At 38.7% G+C, this 16,691-nt stretch overlaps 1 protein-coding gene across 5 annotated transcripts in view; it reads right to left on the bottom strand.

Moving 5' to 3' along the window:
- The window catches only part of STRN3 (striatin 3), a 68,283-nt gene extending 51,740 nt beyond the window's left edge, over positions 1–16,543 (bottom strand). For 2 of the 5 annotated variants that reach the window (XM_054197935.1, XM_054197934.1), the window contains exon 1: positions 16,113–16,541. In XM_054197935.1, coding sequence (XP_054053910.1) covers positions 16,113–16,436 — 324 coding nt within the window. In that variant the 5' untranslated portion in view covers positions 16,437–16,541. Of the gene's footprint in view, positions 1–16,112 lie in introns of all 5 variants that reach the window. The other 3 variants (XM_054197933.1, XM_054197932.1, XM_054197936.1) reach the window with 3 other exon arrangements.
- Between the last annotated feature and the right edge of the window lie 148 nt (positions 16,544–16,691).

Below are 16,691 nucleotides of genomic sequence, written 5' to 3'. Positions count from 1 at the left end.
AGAGTGACAGGTACTTTGTATTTGTGCACGGACGCATGAAATAATGCCTGAAACTAGGCAAGATAGAATACAAAGATAAAAAGAATTACCGAACAGCTACTTGAATAGTATAGATCCCACAAAAAAGAATTGTCTGAGGTTAAATAACTAAAGAATGCACACATAGAAGGGGAAAAATTAAAATTCTAACATCTAATATTCTAGACTTTGTAAACTTAATGTTGTTTTAATGGCGTGTTGCATTTCAGAGTACATGCACTAGGTTTTGTAGTTGGAAGGGGTTTTATCTTTTAAATAGCTAGTCTGACCATGTGCAAACCAAGCAATAGTTTTTCAGCCAACAGACTCCAAGATTTCAAATAAGAAACTGAAGATTTCCTTGAGCGCTAGGAATAAGTAAATCGCTGATTATACTGACACTCCACATCCCTAGTGTGCAATTACACTGCTTGATCAAAGTGTACCAGAAGACTTGAAGTAGTTTACTAGAGAACTTCCACATAACTTTAAATTATTTAAAAAACTGCATTTTACATAGAACTTCATAAACCAAAATTTAAAGAAAAAATGTTTTCTGTGAAGAAAATGAAGAAGTTTTTTTCCTTTCTTTTCAAAGAAGCTTGAAAGGTCCTAAAACTTACTGCTTCACATTTCATACAGCATTACCCATAATAGCAGCCTTCATAATAGAACTGCATTTTATTGCCTCAACCGCACAGAAAAGCCTGATTTAAAGACAATCAATGTTGATCAATCATATTTCTCTTAGCCATTGACGACAAAGGAGGGAAGTTATTACAGCATTTTGGGCAGGTAAAACTGCATATGCAACCTAAAGGTTATATAATAACTACATATAGGATTTCATAACCTTATTTTGTTAATAAATCCTGATATGCAGTATTTGAAATTTTTGTCCAAAATCTCAAACCTAGCAAAACACATCAAAGGGAGAAAGAGGCAGGAAGCCTGAATGGTAAAGCATGTAAGACTGATTAAAGAACTTATCTTATGCTGTTGAAACACTAACATTTTCCTGTACAATTCAAACAATCAAATCCTAGTGGATTTATCAATACAGGAACACACTCAGTAAGTGAGTATACTTTCTTTCCATTACAGCTGTAAACATTATTAACTCTCAGACTCCAGGAGTGTATTTTGAAAAAATTCAACTATATATAAAGCAATGCCAGCTGCAGTGTGATGCTTGAGTCTTGTTTTTCTAAAGTCCATTCAGAGTTTTAGAAGGAAGGAAGGAAAGGCCTGCAGGATTTTTGAAAGAAATGCAATACACTGAAGCAGCTTGAATATACATATCCAGCACACACGTTAAGTGTGTGCTTGTCCTACTAGGGATGTCACAAAACTCAAAACAACAGTAAGATTTTATTCTTTAAAAAAAAAAAAATTGCTTTAATCACAATCACACAAGAAGACTAACCTAATCTTCATTTTTAGATGCTTATTATGCCAAAGATGAAGCAGAACACTGTTTTGGAACCGTAAAAAATACTAAGGAGGTGGATGATTTGACCCATAACAGTAATTTGAGGGTGGACACGTGTATGGCTACTAATGTTCTAGTTCCCATTCACAAGAGGGAAATCAAACATAAGAGAAGCTTTCAACCTTTCACCTTCAGCTTTCAACAAACGGTCTGAAACTTCGTCTCATTCAGAATATCTAAACCATCATGCATGCGAAAGTATTAAGCATGTTTGCTGAAAGTTCCCTTTTTTATAGACTTTTTCGATTTGCACTGATGATCATTTCTTGCTCCTCAACTGATACTTTTTTCAAAGCTCATCTGATCACTTTCTGATTGCTTCTCAAAAGCGACCACTAGAAAAGTGACATCCTTGAGTAACTGTCCCACAAGAGTGGTGGACACAAGGAACCCAGCTAGCTCTAAGAAGCAATCTGGCAGGTTAATGACACAACTGACAGATACAAGAGAACTTACTCACCCATAAATCCCCTTCAGTCCTGCAATGGCGAAGACCAGACTTGCAAAACTCTCTCCTTCCTTGAATCTGTCCTGCCTCTTTTCCAGCACCACCATATCACTTCCAGTCATTCAGATTCAAAAGTTTGCTTCTTTTCACTATAGGGCCAAGTACTATCAAGTTTCACCAGCTTCTTTGAACACCTTACACAAAATCCAGCCTTCTACTTCTAACCATATTGGTACAACTTTTGCAGATCTAAGTATTTTTCCCGCCTGCTAGCACTGTTTCTTTGCTAGTTTACCCAAGTCATGTATCAGTCAGTTGTCCAGAACTACAGTGGTAAAATCTATTTTGTCCCATCACATGAAGGCCTCTCACATGGGAACATACTGTTTGCCTCTCCAAGTTTCTTCAGTTTCCTCCTCTTCTATGCTATGGTCAAACTTCTAAGCCACAACTTAAACTCAGTATAAGACTACCTTCATTCTGTTACTATTGCTTACTAGAATTTTTTCATGGAATTGGGGGTTTTTTTTGTGCTAGGATTCTTATAGCCACTCTCCTAACCAGTACAGTATTTAGGAATACTAGAGTAACAAAACTCGCACAACTCGTGGATGTGTTTTTAAAGACTAACAGCTTCTAAGTTTCATGGTCTAGAAACTAAGTAAACCAATTATCCATAGTCTCCTATCCAGTATATAGAAGCCAGCAGCAGGGGAAAAAAAAGCATCAATTGAGACTACAAGTTCAAGAAAAGTTAGAAGCCACTAAAAACGATGGATTAAAACTCTGTTACACAGAGCATTCTCCTCAAAGACTAAAACAAACATATCTAAGAATTGAAACTAAGTGAAACAATTTTTTTGGAATAACAAATGTAAGTGCCTTAGAAGTTCATCATTCATTGATCATTCTTATACTCAAGTGCTCTTTACGCAACAGGCTTCTAAAATTTTGTTTCCGTTAAAAACTTAAAAATACTGAGTGTAGTTTAATTTATAAATAGTTTTTCTTTTCAGTTTCAGTCCCAGAGGCAACCCTTCAGAAAAGTAAGTTCCTGTTGGAATTTTTAAAAGAACTGTCATCTTCCTGGAAAAAGATTCTATTCTCTAAGACCGAATGATTACATTAACTTTAGGAAAAGTGAAGTTAATCTGGTCATTATTATCAACATTCTGTAAGAGAACTAAAATGATCCATGCCACAGTGTCAGAATATCAACCACTGTCCCTATAGGCCAGCTCTCCTTCTCCCCACATACCTGACAATTTCTGCAGGCATTTCATTTTGGTATCTAAATTAAAGACTCCTCCACTAGCAAATTTGCATTTTCCTTTGCACCTGACATGCAAATCATCAGCAATCTAAGCAGACCCAAGATCCAGCAAATTTTAGCTGAAAGCCATGAAGCAGCTATAATTATTTCTTGAATCAAATGACAGTTAACAGGAATGCTTGGAGGTACTACATCACCTTATCAGACACAAATGTTCATTTTGACATCAAAACCCACTCATTTTTACCTCCAAGTCGTTCTATCTTCACCACTATCAATATAATTCTACTGAGAAATTACAATCTTTCCATTCAAACATCAAATTGAATGCCATCACTGAAGACAATTAAATAGCCCAGTAAAACATAAGCAGCAAAAATACTTCTTACTACTTATAAACACTATTCTGTGAAGAGTCCGGATAGCATATTTCAACTGCATTCCTTTAGCAGGTTGAATAATCTGTGAAACATGTTTGAACACAAGCTCCCAAGACTCTGAGGCAGTCACAGTTCTAATAATAATTTAAGAAAGCAGTGCAAACAAATGTAAATTAAAGTAAATTCTCTTTACAATTAGGAATGTTTGAAAACACAAGTATCCCTCCTCAAGAAAGTACGTACTTCTTGAAGATCAAGTTATATAAAATAAAACTAAGAATCCTACATCTATTTTCTTAAGTGACTTGCTATGGGACTTTAATTCGTTCCACATCAGTTCTTCCCACAAATAAAATAAGGATATTGGTGTTCATGTGCCTTTTACAGAAAAAAAAGTTAATACAGGATGTTAAACAGTTTTACATATGAACATATGGTCACTTCAATGGGACCACAGAAAAGTGCAAGAACGTGAGTTAGGCAGTTTAATCTGCAAATACATAGTTTGATCGATACCAAAATTCAACAGAAAATACATCCTACATTCATGGCCAGTCAGTGTTTCTTTATCAATCCACCTAGCAGATCTGTGCTACAATATTCAGAACAGCACGAATATCAAAGTTAGCAGAGCTTGAGAGCATCTACCCAAACAAATCAGTTTCCTTAACATGTCTTGCACGGGTCTAGTATTTTCACTGTCTCAATACTTTTTATGAAGTCTCACAATCTTTCACAAAATATTGTAAATAAATAGAGGACATAAACATCCTGTGTTTTTGCAGACTCAATGCTATATTCTTTCGTTGCCACATACAGCAGGCAAAAATTAGTATTTTTTTCACAGATGAAAATAAATTCTTATTAGACTACTGTTTGGTAAGAAATTATTGAAGTTTTGCATTTTTAAAATCAATCAATCATGGTATTTTCCAAACATCTGTGCTGGAAAAAAACCTCAACACAACTGCAACACCAATGTCAAAAGCTGAACTCTTGCCAAAAATACCAGCTATCAATTCTAAGTGCTCCCTCCCTCAATTAACAAGACTGAATATAGTATTTCCTACGTTAACCTTCTATTTTGGAAGATTTTGTACATTATTCCACTATCGAACACTTAAGGAAACCAAAGCTTGCGAGTAGTATCTTCTCTTTGGACAAACTAATGCAAATAGACACAGACAAGCCTGTGGACAAGCCAGAGCCCGCTCACCAGGTTTGATAAGCAACAGCAAAATACACCTTAACCACAGATTAGATTGTGTTTTAACCATTTGAGAAATAGTTGACCATCACAGCTATGACACCACACAGCAGATCAAGTATTTTGAAGACATTTAGCATCATTGTAGATGTCAGTTCATTCACAAAATGTTCTATGTAAAGTAATGCTGAAATAATCCCTAATAAATTTTCACTCGACTTTGAAGTCTCTGAAGTACTTTTCTGCCCAGACCCAAATTCTCATATACATTTACTCCATACCACAATAATCAAAGATTCAAAATAAACTGTTGAACATGCTTGTATCTTCTCTGTATATTACTGAAACACGGATATAAGGGTGCTATAGACAGGTCTGCAATTTATACACAACAGTATGTAATGGTTCTAACTTACAGCACCAACCCACTGCAAAACACAGACTAAAGTGCAGTGCAACCAGAGCAACTGTAAGAGAACTTTTCTTAGGGTTATTTTGCAATTGGGAATCTTAGAATTTACACTGCAAGGGTTCTTGTACATTTCCTTCTGATTTTAATTTTTCAAGAACAGCTTCTACCCCTGGACAGGCATATTCCACAACCCACCAACAAACTACTATACTGTACTTCGATACTGACTATCGGTAATCTGATTAGGTCTCTTACTTTAGTTAATAAATAAAAAGGTCATTGCCCTTCTTAGCAGAAACTAGCTACATTGAGTACATTTCACCTATTACAGTACAGATAGCACTGGCTTCCTTTTCATTTAAGAGAGACATTCAATACTGTGAATGTGCAAGATTAATCTACAGTACTCTCATGATCAAATTCCTGCTTACTACTGCGGTTTTCTCCACAACTGGATTAGAAAACACAAAGCCAAAGGAGTGATACTGAAAATAAGCAAACTATGCATTTGTGTGGCTGTATGTACTTATATACACACACATATTCTACTGGAATTTAATTTGGAGAAAAGCAGGCAATATGTAGCACTTCTTATTTTCAATCATAGAAGATAAGAGATTCATGTGTGACACAAAGTCACTTAGTTTTACAGAAGAGCACTACAGTCAGCTAAAAATACATCCATAAATTTTCTGTCTTCCAGGAAGAAAACAACAGTCTGCTAGCTTCTCCAACAGATAACTGGAGTGGAGCATGAAAGAAAGTGTTTTCAAACCAATAATGATGCAAATAAAATTAATTTAAAAGACAAGATCGATTAAAGCAGTCTGACATTTAGCTAGACCATATTTAATTTAATTACCTTTGTACTGAACAAAATGTTTGAGTTAAGATTTAAAAACAAAACCACACAAAAAAAAAAACAAAGACACCACACAACAAAACAGAAAGAAAGAAATCCCCTAGTCCCTCAGTAGCTTATTCCAAGGGTCTAGTTCTTCATTTAAGTATGCCTTAAGAAAAGGCATGGAAAGAACATATGAACTTAACAGCAGTAGATTAGACTACAGACTAATAGATGGCTTACTTTGAATCCATGTATATTTCTTCTATGTCTTCATGTAGAAAGGATTCATAATTTTTCATTGTAAAAAAATTATTTCAGGATGTTTTAAACTTTTTGCCTGATTAATTCTTTGGCTGTTCTACAAAATAAAGCAAATGAAAAACCCCCAAAAACAGTTACCCAACTTCACACATATCTGTCACACTAGCTACACTCCCTCATTGTGATAATTTTCCTTTTTTTTTTTTAAGGTGAAGTTCCAGTCTCCTGTGTCATACCCGTTAAACTAAACAATTTTCAACTTTAAATTAAAAAGCATCTGCATACATCTAAAAACCCAGGGAGGCACCTAATAAGGCTACCTCTCAGACTTCTTTTTGATTATCCAACAAGACTGAATTTTATACGGACCACTCTTAAAGATGTTACTTCCAGACCTCAAATTGGTTTTATGTCAAACTTTCAGCATTCTTTTCAAAATTACTGCTAAAGAATGGGACATTATATCGCAAAGTTGACCTTGCTGCTTCTGCACGGATCACAAGACAGAAATCACTTCCCAATTTCTATATTTATAGCTCTCACTTACAAAGCCACAGATCATTCAGGGGTTTTATGAATTTCTTTTAACAGGAAACTCACAGCAGTCCCGAAGAAAGCAACTCAGCATGTTTATTTCAGCACAAGTTCATCCTCAGATGCAATTTCTGTCACTATCATCTGTACTTTCTACATTTCTCAGAAATGTATGAACCTTGCAAATAACACCTTTTAAAACAAAAAAATAGTTATACACCTCGGGCCATTTCTATCTAGAAAGATTCACATACAGTCTTTTAAACTACTGGGCATTTTTTTGGAACCCATCTACGCTAGTAAAGTTTTCTTTCCAAGAAAATCACCACTGCAACCAGTAAGACTAATTATACACTGATGGTAACACCAAAACACAGTACTTGAATTTGATTAAAAATATTTTTACATTCACATCACTACACTGCCACATTATTCCATTACGATGAAGATACATTGTTAAGTTATAAAGCTAATAATGAAGTGCCACAGTTAGAGCTTCATTAGACACTTAATACTAAATAAAACCTAGAATGCTAAGCTCATTCTCTTTTTTTATTATTACTGGTAGTTGTAGTACAAGAACACAGAAAACAGAGTGAAGTTGTACACTCTGTAGCATGGCAGGTCCTTACGATCACTCGAGAGTAGAACACAAAGAAAAAATCGCAGCGTGGCAAACATCCTCAAGAACGTACGCTTCCTTTCCAAAACCAGGAACATCTATTTATTATTTAGGAATATAGAAAGCATAATCTGCAGCAGACTGTGAACACAGTGACCTAAACTGACCTAGACTGTTCTAGTGATGAACGCTCGTGTCAACGTTCATCAGCTGCAGGTCAGTAAGACACGTTCCCAAAGAAGAGACAGAAGAAAGCAAAAACTACTGAAGTGCTAGAACTAGAATATAAGAAGCCATCCATATATACATAAAAGAATACAGTATTACGGATCTTAAAGAGCTTTGCATCATGAAGGCAATGGCAAAGTTGACAATAACAAAATTGAATACAATCAAGTTCATGGAAACAAAATTTATAAAAAAAAAAGTGAGACAGTAAAAATACAAGTGTATAACGTAAAGCATTTAAGGGAGGCATCGCAGAAAGTTGATGAGGAATAGGTATTTTGTGCCTCCTAAATGTTAAGCTAGCCTCCTGGCACAGAGTAGGGCCAGCAACCTCTGATTTATACCACTTTATCAGAGAGTTAACACAGTCAGTAGTCCTGCCTTCTACCAATTCCACTGTATAAATCTTGCTAAAGCTATGTAACAGAACAGGTCTTATAAAACTTGTAAACATGTTTATGTGTTCTCCTTGAATACTTCTGAGAGTTCTGTTTGTTCAAGCAGGATCTTTTCCTTTCCCAGGGTCTCAAGGTGTATCCCAGGATTCTGTTCCCACACCCCTGGGTCTGGGAGTTAAAGCACCTTAGAAAGAACCAAAGCACCAAAAGCACCGAAGAAAGCAAGCAATTTCAGTTTTATAACTCTTGAATCGCCAAGTGTTTTAAAGAGTTAGACTCATCTGGCTTGTCACCACTTCTTATTCTCTACTTTGATATGCTGTGATATCTGAAATACAAGCAAATGTAGTTAAGCTCTCTGCCAGTAAATTTAGTATCGAGCAGAAGATTACGGTATTCACCTGGAAAATTGTATTTTGAGATTAAAAATTATTTTACATAGAAACAAACCAGTTTTGAGTTAAATGCTAGAGTCAAGTATTCTCCAGCTTCTTACAGTGGTCACTGGTATAAGGCCAAGGGGGTGTGGGTGTGTTTGGTTTTTCCTTCTAGAAGGAGTATTATAAGATCACCAACCTCAAATTTGGTAGTAGTTAAGAAGCGACCCCACTTTGGGTGAAGAGAAACTAAGGTGAGCAAATGGAAGAAACTTTACAGCAAGTAGCCTATTTAAAAAAAAAAAAAGAAAGAAAAGATAGTCATAAAGAACTTCAGGCATCTGGAATTTCTGAAGTTTGTTCCCTATTTCAGGATCATTTCAATCAGCATTCAGAGAAGCACTGTTTTTCAGAAACATGTGCAGGATTTTTCAACACAAATATATACATAAACATGCACAATACCCTCAAAGAGGCTAAGAATGCACTCCATCTCTCAGTAACTTTAACTGGAATTTATTCTGAATCCAGAAAAATGTATTTTTACCCTTAATTGCTAGTAACAGGTTACCTCTAATCATCCATTTTAATAAAAATCGTATAGTGGCAGAAAAAACTACAGACTGCTTGAATTCACACTGTGGGTTCAGGACTGGTCCTGAAGAGCAGCCAACTTCATAATTAGCTCTTAATACCTGTTGAAATTGCACAGATGAAGGCAGAAGATATCATTAAACTCAATATCCTGCTGAGCCATTGCTTAGGATAATTCAAGAACAGTCTGAGTGACAAAAAATAACAATCAGATATGCAAACAAAGCTCTTGCAGGCCATACATTTTTCCTGAAGACTTGTTAAATCAGTGGAGGATCCAATTTCCCTAGCCACTCTCTTATCAATTTGGAAAAAGAGTTCATTATCGCCTTCTCCCAACTTCTTAAATGACAAAAGGATGAAGAACACCCACCATTATCTCAAAACCTACTTTCAGTGTGAAAGAAATTATTATACCACTAGATATTCCACCCAAAAAAAAAAAAGTCCCCAAAGTGAGATTTCTCAAAGAGCCAGTAAATACGCATAGGCATGATGGCAATGAAACTAAGAAGTAAAATACATGTCCAGTGTTAAAACAAACAAAAAAAAAAAAAAAAAAAAACAAAAAAAAAAAGAAAAAGAAAATGAAGTACTTCTTCACCAAGAAATGTTATATAACACACTTTTAGGCTGTGTCTAAAAGAAAGCCTCACCAGACTGACTGTTATGAAATAACAGTTCTGCACGCTGCTTCTAAGAGTGACTTTATTCCAAATAATTATTTATGAAAGAACAATTATTACACAGTAAACATATTTCTGCCCTGAGTGTTGATAGAAGGGAGTTATTTAGGAACTATATTCCAGAAAAAAATTACACAACTACTATACTGATCAATATCTTCCTGTACATAAACCTCATAGCTATTCAGGTATTTCCTGATCAATGTCTACGTGGATCTTTATGTAACTCAATGCCCTGCATTCTTTTATTGTGTTTTGCCTCTATGAGGTGCATACTGCAAGAAAATCTATAGAAATGTTAAAGATCTAAACCCACCGTTTAAAAAATAAAATTGCAAGGAGGCATAAACAGAAAAGTGAAAACACTGGGTTTTTTTTCTGATGAACACTCTAATCCTTTAGAGCCACAAAGAGTATCTCAATTTTATAGTAAAAGAAATGAAATATTAATGATGTACCTACCTTCTTTCCACAGGAGAAAATCTCCTTATTCCTATTTACCTTGAACTACATCAAGAAATCTCCTTACTTCAAATTTGTGTGTGTATCTTTTAGGGTAAGCTCTGCTATATAGCAGCTGCCTTTTAATTTACAATCTTCTCTGTATAGGTTATTTATCCACAAAAAGGAAGCAGCTCTGCACATTTTCAATTTGGAAGTCTTGCCAAGCAGCCTATAAGGAAGGCAGGATTTACCCATACACACACAAAAGAACAGACTTTCAACCTTGAGTAAACAGGCACCTAAAGTTCTACCGGAGGCTATCTGCCTCTCACACAGTTGACTAAACAGCTTATGGAAAGCCACAGTAGGGAAACCTTTGATTGCGTCTAATTTCCCTCTACCCAAAATACACAGAACTCTCAATTCAGTGCTTTAAATTGCAAAAGGGACTTAACTCCACAAAGTATGTAGCTATTTTCACCATTAGCTTAGGAAAATGATGAATGAACAGAAGTTTCTGGGTCTTAATTTCTATAAGTATGCTATTTTATACTGAGGAAAGTTTCATTATAAAACGAAGGTATTAAATACTCAAATACTTTATTATGCGAATGAAACATCATTAATTGTACAAAGAGGTACTTCTGCACCCCTGCTACTGCAAGCACCTTAACAGCTTGCACAAACAGAAGTTAGACATTTCAGATGCATATATTACCCACACACCTCATGGCATTTACAAGTATCACAAATGCAATCATTTGTGACTGTTGATCAACTTTTTACAACCCACTTCATGTTATTTCCAGTCAGTGTTTATTAAGTATCCTTTGGATTTTTTTAAGGACTGCTTTAGTAGTTAAGCTTAATTTCAGAATAAATAGACACTGAGATACACCTGTAAGACTCAATGAAATCGCAGTTTATCAATTATGCATATTTTCCAACTTCAACCACCTAGAATGCAATCAATAAACAATGCACTTGGTTAAAATACACTGGGCATTTAACAACTGCAGCATCTGCATTTCCTACCTGGAACCTTTGCATGTTCTATCACAATTAACGCCCCTGATATCAATCAGGATTTTTTATTTAAGCAAAACAGTATCAAAACAGCACTAAGTGTATTTTCAAACAACCAAACCAAAGCATTTCAAAGCTACCTCATTAGTCATGAAAATGTCAGACCAACAGACCACCAACCTCAGCATCCCACTTCTAACCACAGGTAAACAAGCAACTCCATGGGACTAGTATAAAAACAGAAGAATAAACCTCAGAAAACATTCCAAATCTCCAAAAACTTGTAAATCAAAAGTATCCTGAGCCAGAGGTAGTATCTTTAAATTTAGACAACCCCAGGGACTTTTATTCCACGAACTCTTCCAAACATTTTTTGAACCAAGAACACTTTCGCATCTATAACATCCCCCTGCACAAAATTACACTAATTACTGAAAAGCCACGTTTTTTTTGAAAATACTTAATTTTACTTCATGCTTCCTAGCTGCTGAGACACACTGATTCTTTCCGTCACAAATTAATGACCATTCTACAACCCTCATAACCGCTTTCACTTCCAAGTTACCATCAAAATTAATTATTTCAGAACAACTGTTCCTCCAACTTTAAGAGGGAAACATCCCTGACATTATCCCCCTCTTCGAACCCGCAACAAAGCAAAACAAGCTGCACGTCGCCAAATGTTTCAGCAATTGATTCTTGCTACACTTTGTAAACACTGAAGCTTTGAAAAATGCTGAAACACTGTACAAGTATGTCTATATTCTGAACATGGTCTCAACTAGGTTCATGATATTAACACATTTACTTATGTTTACATATTTACAATTACATGTAAAGAACCTAATTTAGATAATCACCTCAAATCTGAAAGATTCCCAGAAAGATACATTTTCTTTTATTTTTTTAAAAAGAACGTACTATCAGGATGTTATTTATGAGGTTCCCAAAAGGAAAAAAGAAAAAAAAATAAATAAGAGAAGCATGCAAGTAAGATCTGTAAGGTTTTGGTTTTTATAAATGCTTATGTTAAGAACACAAAAAGTTAGATCACAAAAAGCTCCCATGATGTCACTGAATAGTTGGGAAAAAGAGCATTTGTAAAATTAGATAAACTAGGAAGTAGAGAGCTGTCATTTTATATGACAGAAAATGTATTAATAATCATGTTAATCTCTATGCACATTTGAGTTACTTAAAAGGATGCATACTGTTTATACTGAAATTGTACATTGTTTGTTCTGAGTATTTATGTTTCTTAACTGTTCTTCCTAGTCATTAATACATTTGGAAGTAGCATCTACTGTTAATTCTCTCTCAACACATTCTTGTGTGATTTTGAACTATCAGAGAGTACTTAATCTCATTTTTATCTACTTCAGAAATCATGAAGAAGCTCCACAATTAAGACCTATATTCCAGCCAAGCATTATCAGCCCAAAAGAAAGTGGAACTCTATTGATTTTCTCGAAAAGTTGCCAGTTTTCCTATGATACTCCTTTCTGACACATCTTTATCTTCCTTCTCTGAGAGTTTCTGTAGCGCATCTCCAAAGTGTTTCCCCATCCACATTTCTTTTTCTTTTATGAGACTACAGAGCCACTTAAGCTCCTAAAGGAAACAATTATTTCTAACAAATACACAACATCCAACAATATGGGCTTGCTCCTCTAAGTGCATAAATGCCTTAGAAAACAGGGACTGAATTTACCTCAGTATAACAGCTACCAACATCAAGGTCATTACATTGACAGATCAAAGTTACAGTTATAATTACACAATATTGTTACAGTGAAAATCGTTCTTTTAGTTCACAAAACAGAAAACAGATCCAGCCTATTACTTCAATCAACACTATTTCCTTTCAACACAGCAGTGAGAAAATGCTAAAAAAGTTACTGTGGCAGCCAGTACTACAAGTGAGAGGAAAAAAGCGTACTATGATTCAAGTACTGCACTGCTCATATTTGACATTTCTGTACTTGATACTGATTTGCATACAGATTTGGCAAATAGTTATGCTGCTTCACTTGTGCACACAGAACAGCCATGCACCTGAATAGCTGGAAAAGACAGTATAAAATTATTAACATTTAAGATTCAAAGTCTGATCTGAATAAAGACTTAAGTCTACTAATACAGGACTTCTCTGAATCCAAAGGGTTGAGACCCTTTGTCGGTCATTATGGCTGTGGTATAAACCCTAAGACGATGAAGTAATGTGTAATTTAAATTAATTATAAAAATGTGTCGCATAGACAGGTACAACAATAGAACAAGAGTTGATTACAAGATTCAAGAAAGAATAAACCGTCACTGCAGATCATCTCTCCCTGCACCATCACCCCCATACGCAAAGAGCACTCTTACTAGGGGGGGCAATTCTTCCAGTCACTTGTACTACACAGGGAAAAAAAAAAAAAAGGGTAAGAGTGGGGAAATCACTCAGGAGTCCCATTAATTTCATACTACAGATAAGGAATTATTGCCAGCACTGAGAAACAATGTTTAGAGTTTACTGTCATGCTGAAAGAAGGATGAAATCACCTGCATGGGGACAGCTGCATCTAAATCATCCAACTCTCAAACTTCCATATTAATTATCTATTGTCATGCTATTTATTTTTTTTTTTCTCCTTTCACTCTCAGCCGTTTCAATGGACAAAACTGTGGTTTGGCGTCCAAAATACTAAGGCTTTATTAGTCACAAATAATACTGAGATTTTATAACTTGAGTTGTAGGAACAAAAAAAAACGCATGCCTGGTACACACACCTCTTTCAAAAATATTCTCAACACGTTCCCGTATCAGTCTTCACTACTGTACAGGTTGACACTTAAAATCCAAAGGTAATGCCCTCCCCCGCTTCTATCCTGGGATTCCTAAGTTATAAAAAACCCCACCCTCGTGCATACGCACTGTGCAGTGACTATGCTGTCTCTGTCCCATGACCTGATGCATACATCAGGTAGAGTGAATCAACACATATATAGCCAGCATCAGAATTACCACGATACCCTCAGAAATAAGCAACTGAAACAGGATGGCCACAGATGACAAACAGCAAATACAAACAAAAGCAGCAGACTTGGCAAGAACTCATCGTGGTGTCTAGAGGCTACATGAGTTCATAGCAGCACTTTTTCAGTCAGATAGACCTTTCAAAGTCTTCGAACTGAGCTTTACGCTAGAGTACAGAATGCCGTACTTTGTTTTAAAGTAACAAGCCTATGCATAAAACAAATATTTTGAGATAATTTTTGTTTGCTAACAAATGGCACTAAGCAACTTATTCATAAACATAGTGCTGTATTACTAAGACACTAGAGAAAACAAGAGAAACAGTCGATTGTTCTCTGCTAAAAAGCCCACTACTGTCCACCAAGCTGATTTTAAAAAACAGCCATTCCATAAGGCTTAAAATGGTAAGACAGGCAGTAAGTGAAGGAAATAGTAAAACCTCTTCATTTGTTTCCCTTGGTGGCTTTTTAAAAATTCTTTCTTAATTATAGTTGTGACAAAAATTATAGAGCTGAGAAGTCCTGAAAGAATTGCTCAGGTATAGTTCTTGGTTCTGAAATCTGAAAGCAAATACATCACAAATGTTGGCTACTGATGCAGCATGCTATTAAAAACTCTAATTACAGTGCAATTTGATGGAATGCCGCTTCAAGACAGTAAACATTCACTCAATACAAAAATCACCAAAAATTCTTCAGAAGCAGTAAGTCTGTTAACTGTTATAATCTACACTTCTGCCCTATAAAAGAACAATGACCCCATTAGAAATACCTCACGTTCAGTGGATTTTGTAATCTGTACAAAAACTTGGCAATAGCCTATGCCTGGTTTTATTTGTACGTGCAGAAGTTAATTAGTAGAGGCCTCCTTTCTATTACTAAAAGCAAACACTAAAGGCAAGAGATCTACACTGGAACTCCAACACTTCCTCTCTGCCCTGAGGAGTTGTTCAATTTTTGTTCCCGAGGCAAAGTTTGTACTTTCACGTGTATTAAAACGACCATGCTGCAGACCCATCAACTCCCCACTGTTCTTCAGGGACTGTTTCTCCCATATGAAATCTCCGGAGCAACGAGACAGAAGGAAAGCGAGCACACGCTCGACCTGTCCCAAACCAGGGTGCCTGGCCAAGTCCTTTACTTGAGATTTACCTGAACACCCTTTTCTTTCCTCGTCCTCCCCCTGCTCGGCAGGCAGGCCCTCCTGCCTCTCCGCAACTCCCTCTTCTCCCCCAAAAGCAACCGCTGGCTGAGCTTCGGGGAGGCGCCAGCCCTCTCGGGCCCGGAGGCTCTTGCTCCCCAAAACCCGCACCCAGCACTGGGCAGGCCGCCGGCCCGGCGAGCCCCGCGGTCATTGTGCTGAGGGAGACGATGGCAGCTGTCAAGGCGCAGCTCGCCCCGCCGCGGCCCGGCCGCCGGCCGGGTCAGTAGCCCCGCGCCGCGGCAGCGCCCGCCCGCCCTTCCCCGGCCCTCCTCCGGGCCCCGCCACGCCAGTACGGGCGAGCGGCCTGCGGAGCAGGGGCTGCCTCGGGAGCCAGCAGCCCAGGCGGGCGCCATGCTAAAAACCAAAATGGCTGCCCCAGGGAAAGGAGCCCAGCTCAGGCCGCGAGGGGCTGCGCCTCCGACGGCCCCGCCGGCCGGCGACGCCGCTTCGCCCGATAGACCTCGCCCCAGGTACGGTCCCCGAGCTACAGCGACCGGCTCGGCCTCGGGGGCCCAACAGGCTCCGCTCGCCCGGGCCGCTCTTGCTCCCGCACCCCGAGCGCGGCCCGGCCCGCGGAGCCCACCGAGCTGGTCCCAGCCCGCGCCTCGCTCCGCGCGGAGCCCGCCCTCGTCCCCCGTACCTGAAGCTCGGCCCGCTCCACCTCCCAGTGCGCCCGCTCCATCTCGAATCGAGCCCACTCATGCTGGATGTAGTGCAGGATCCCCGGGATGGTGTAGTGCTGGGGCCGGGACAGCTCGGCGGGGCCCGCCGCCTCCTGACCAGCTGGGGCCGCGGGGCCCTGGGGCTGCTGCTGTTGCCCTCCTCCTCCTCCGCCGGCTCCGGCCCCCACGCAGCCCCCACCCGACTGCAGGTTCATGTTCCCACCCGCCTGCGGCGGTGGCTGCTGCGGTCTCGGGGCCGCCGCCATCCCACCGCCTCCTCCGGCTCCGGGGTGCTCGTCCATTGTCTGCGGGGAGCCCTCCTCCTCCTCCTCGTCCCGCGGCGGGGGCCTGGAGCAGGGGCCAGGGAGGGGGGTGAGCGGAGCTGGCTGGGGCGGGGAGGAGGGGGGCGGGCCGGGGGGGAGGGGGGGGGCTGCGCCGAGCGGTATCCGGGTGTCAGAGCAGCGCCGAGCCGCCGCCAGCCGCCATTACAGCCGCCGAGCCGTTGGCCCACCAACGGGCGGGGAGGGGAGGAGAGGGGAGGGGAGGAGGGGAGCGGC

Source organism: Rissa tridactyla, chromosome 4, assembly GCF_028500815.1.
Source record: "Rissa tridactyla isolate bRisTri1 chromosome 4, bRisTri1.patW.cur.20221130, whole genome shotgun sequence".
Lineage (NCBI taxonomy): Eukaryota > Metazoa > Chordata > Aves > Charadriiformes > Laridae > Rissa > Rissa tridactyla.
This window is presented reverse-complemented; position numbering and strand designations above follow the sequence as displayed.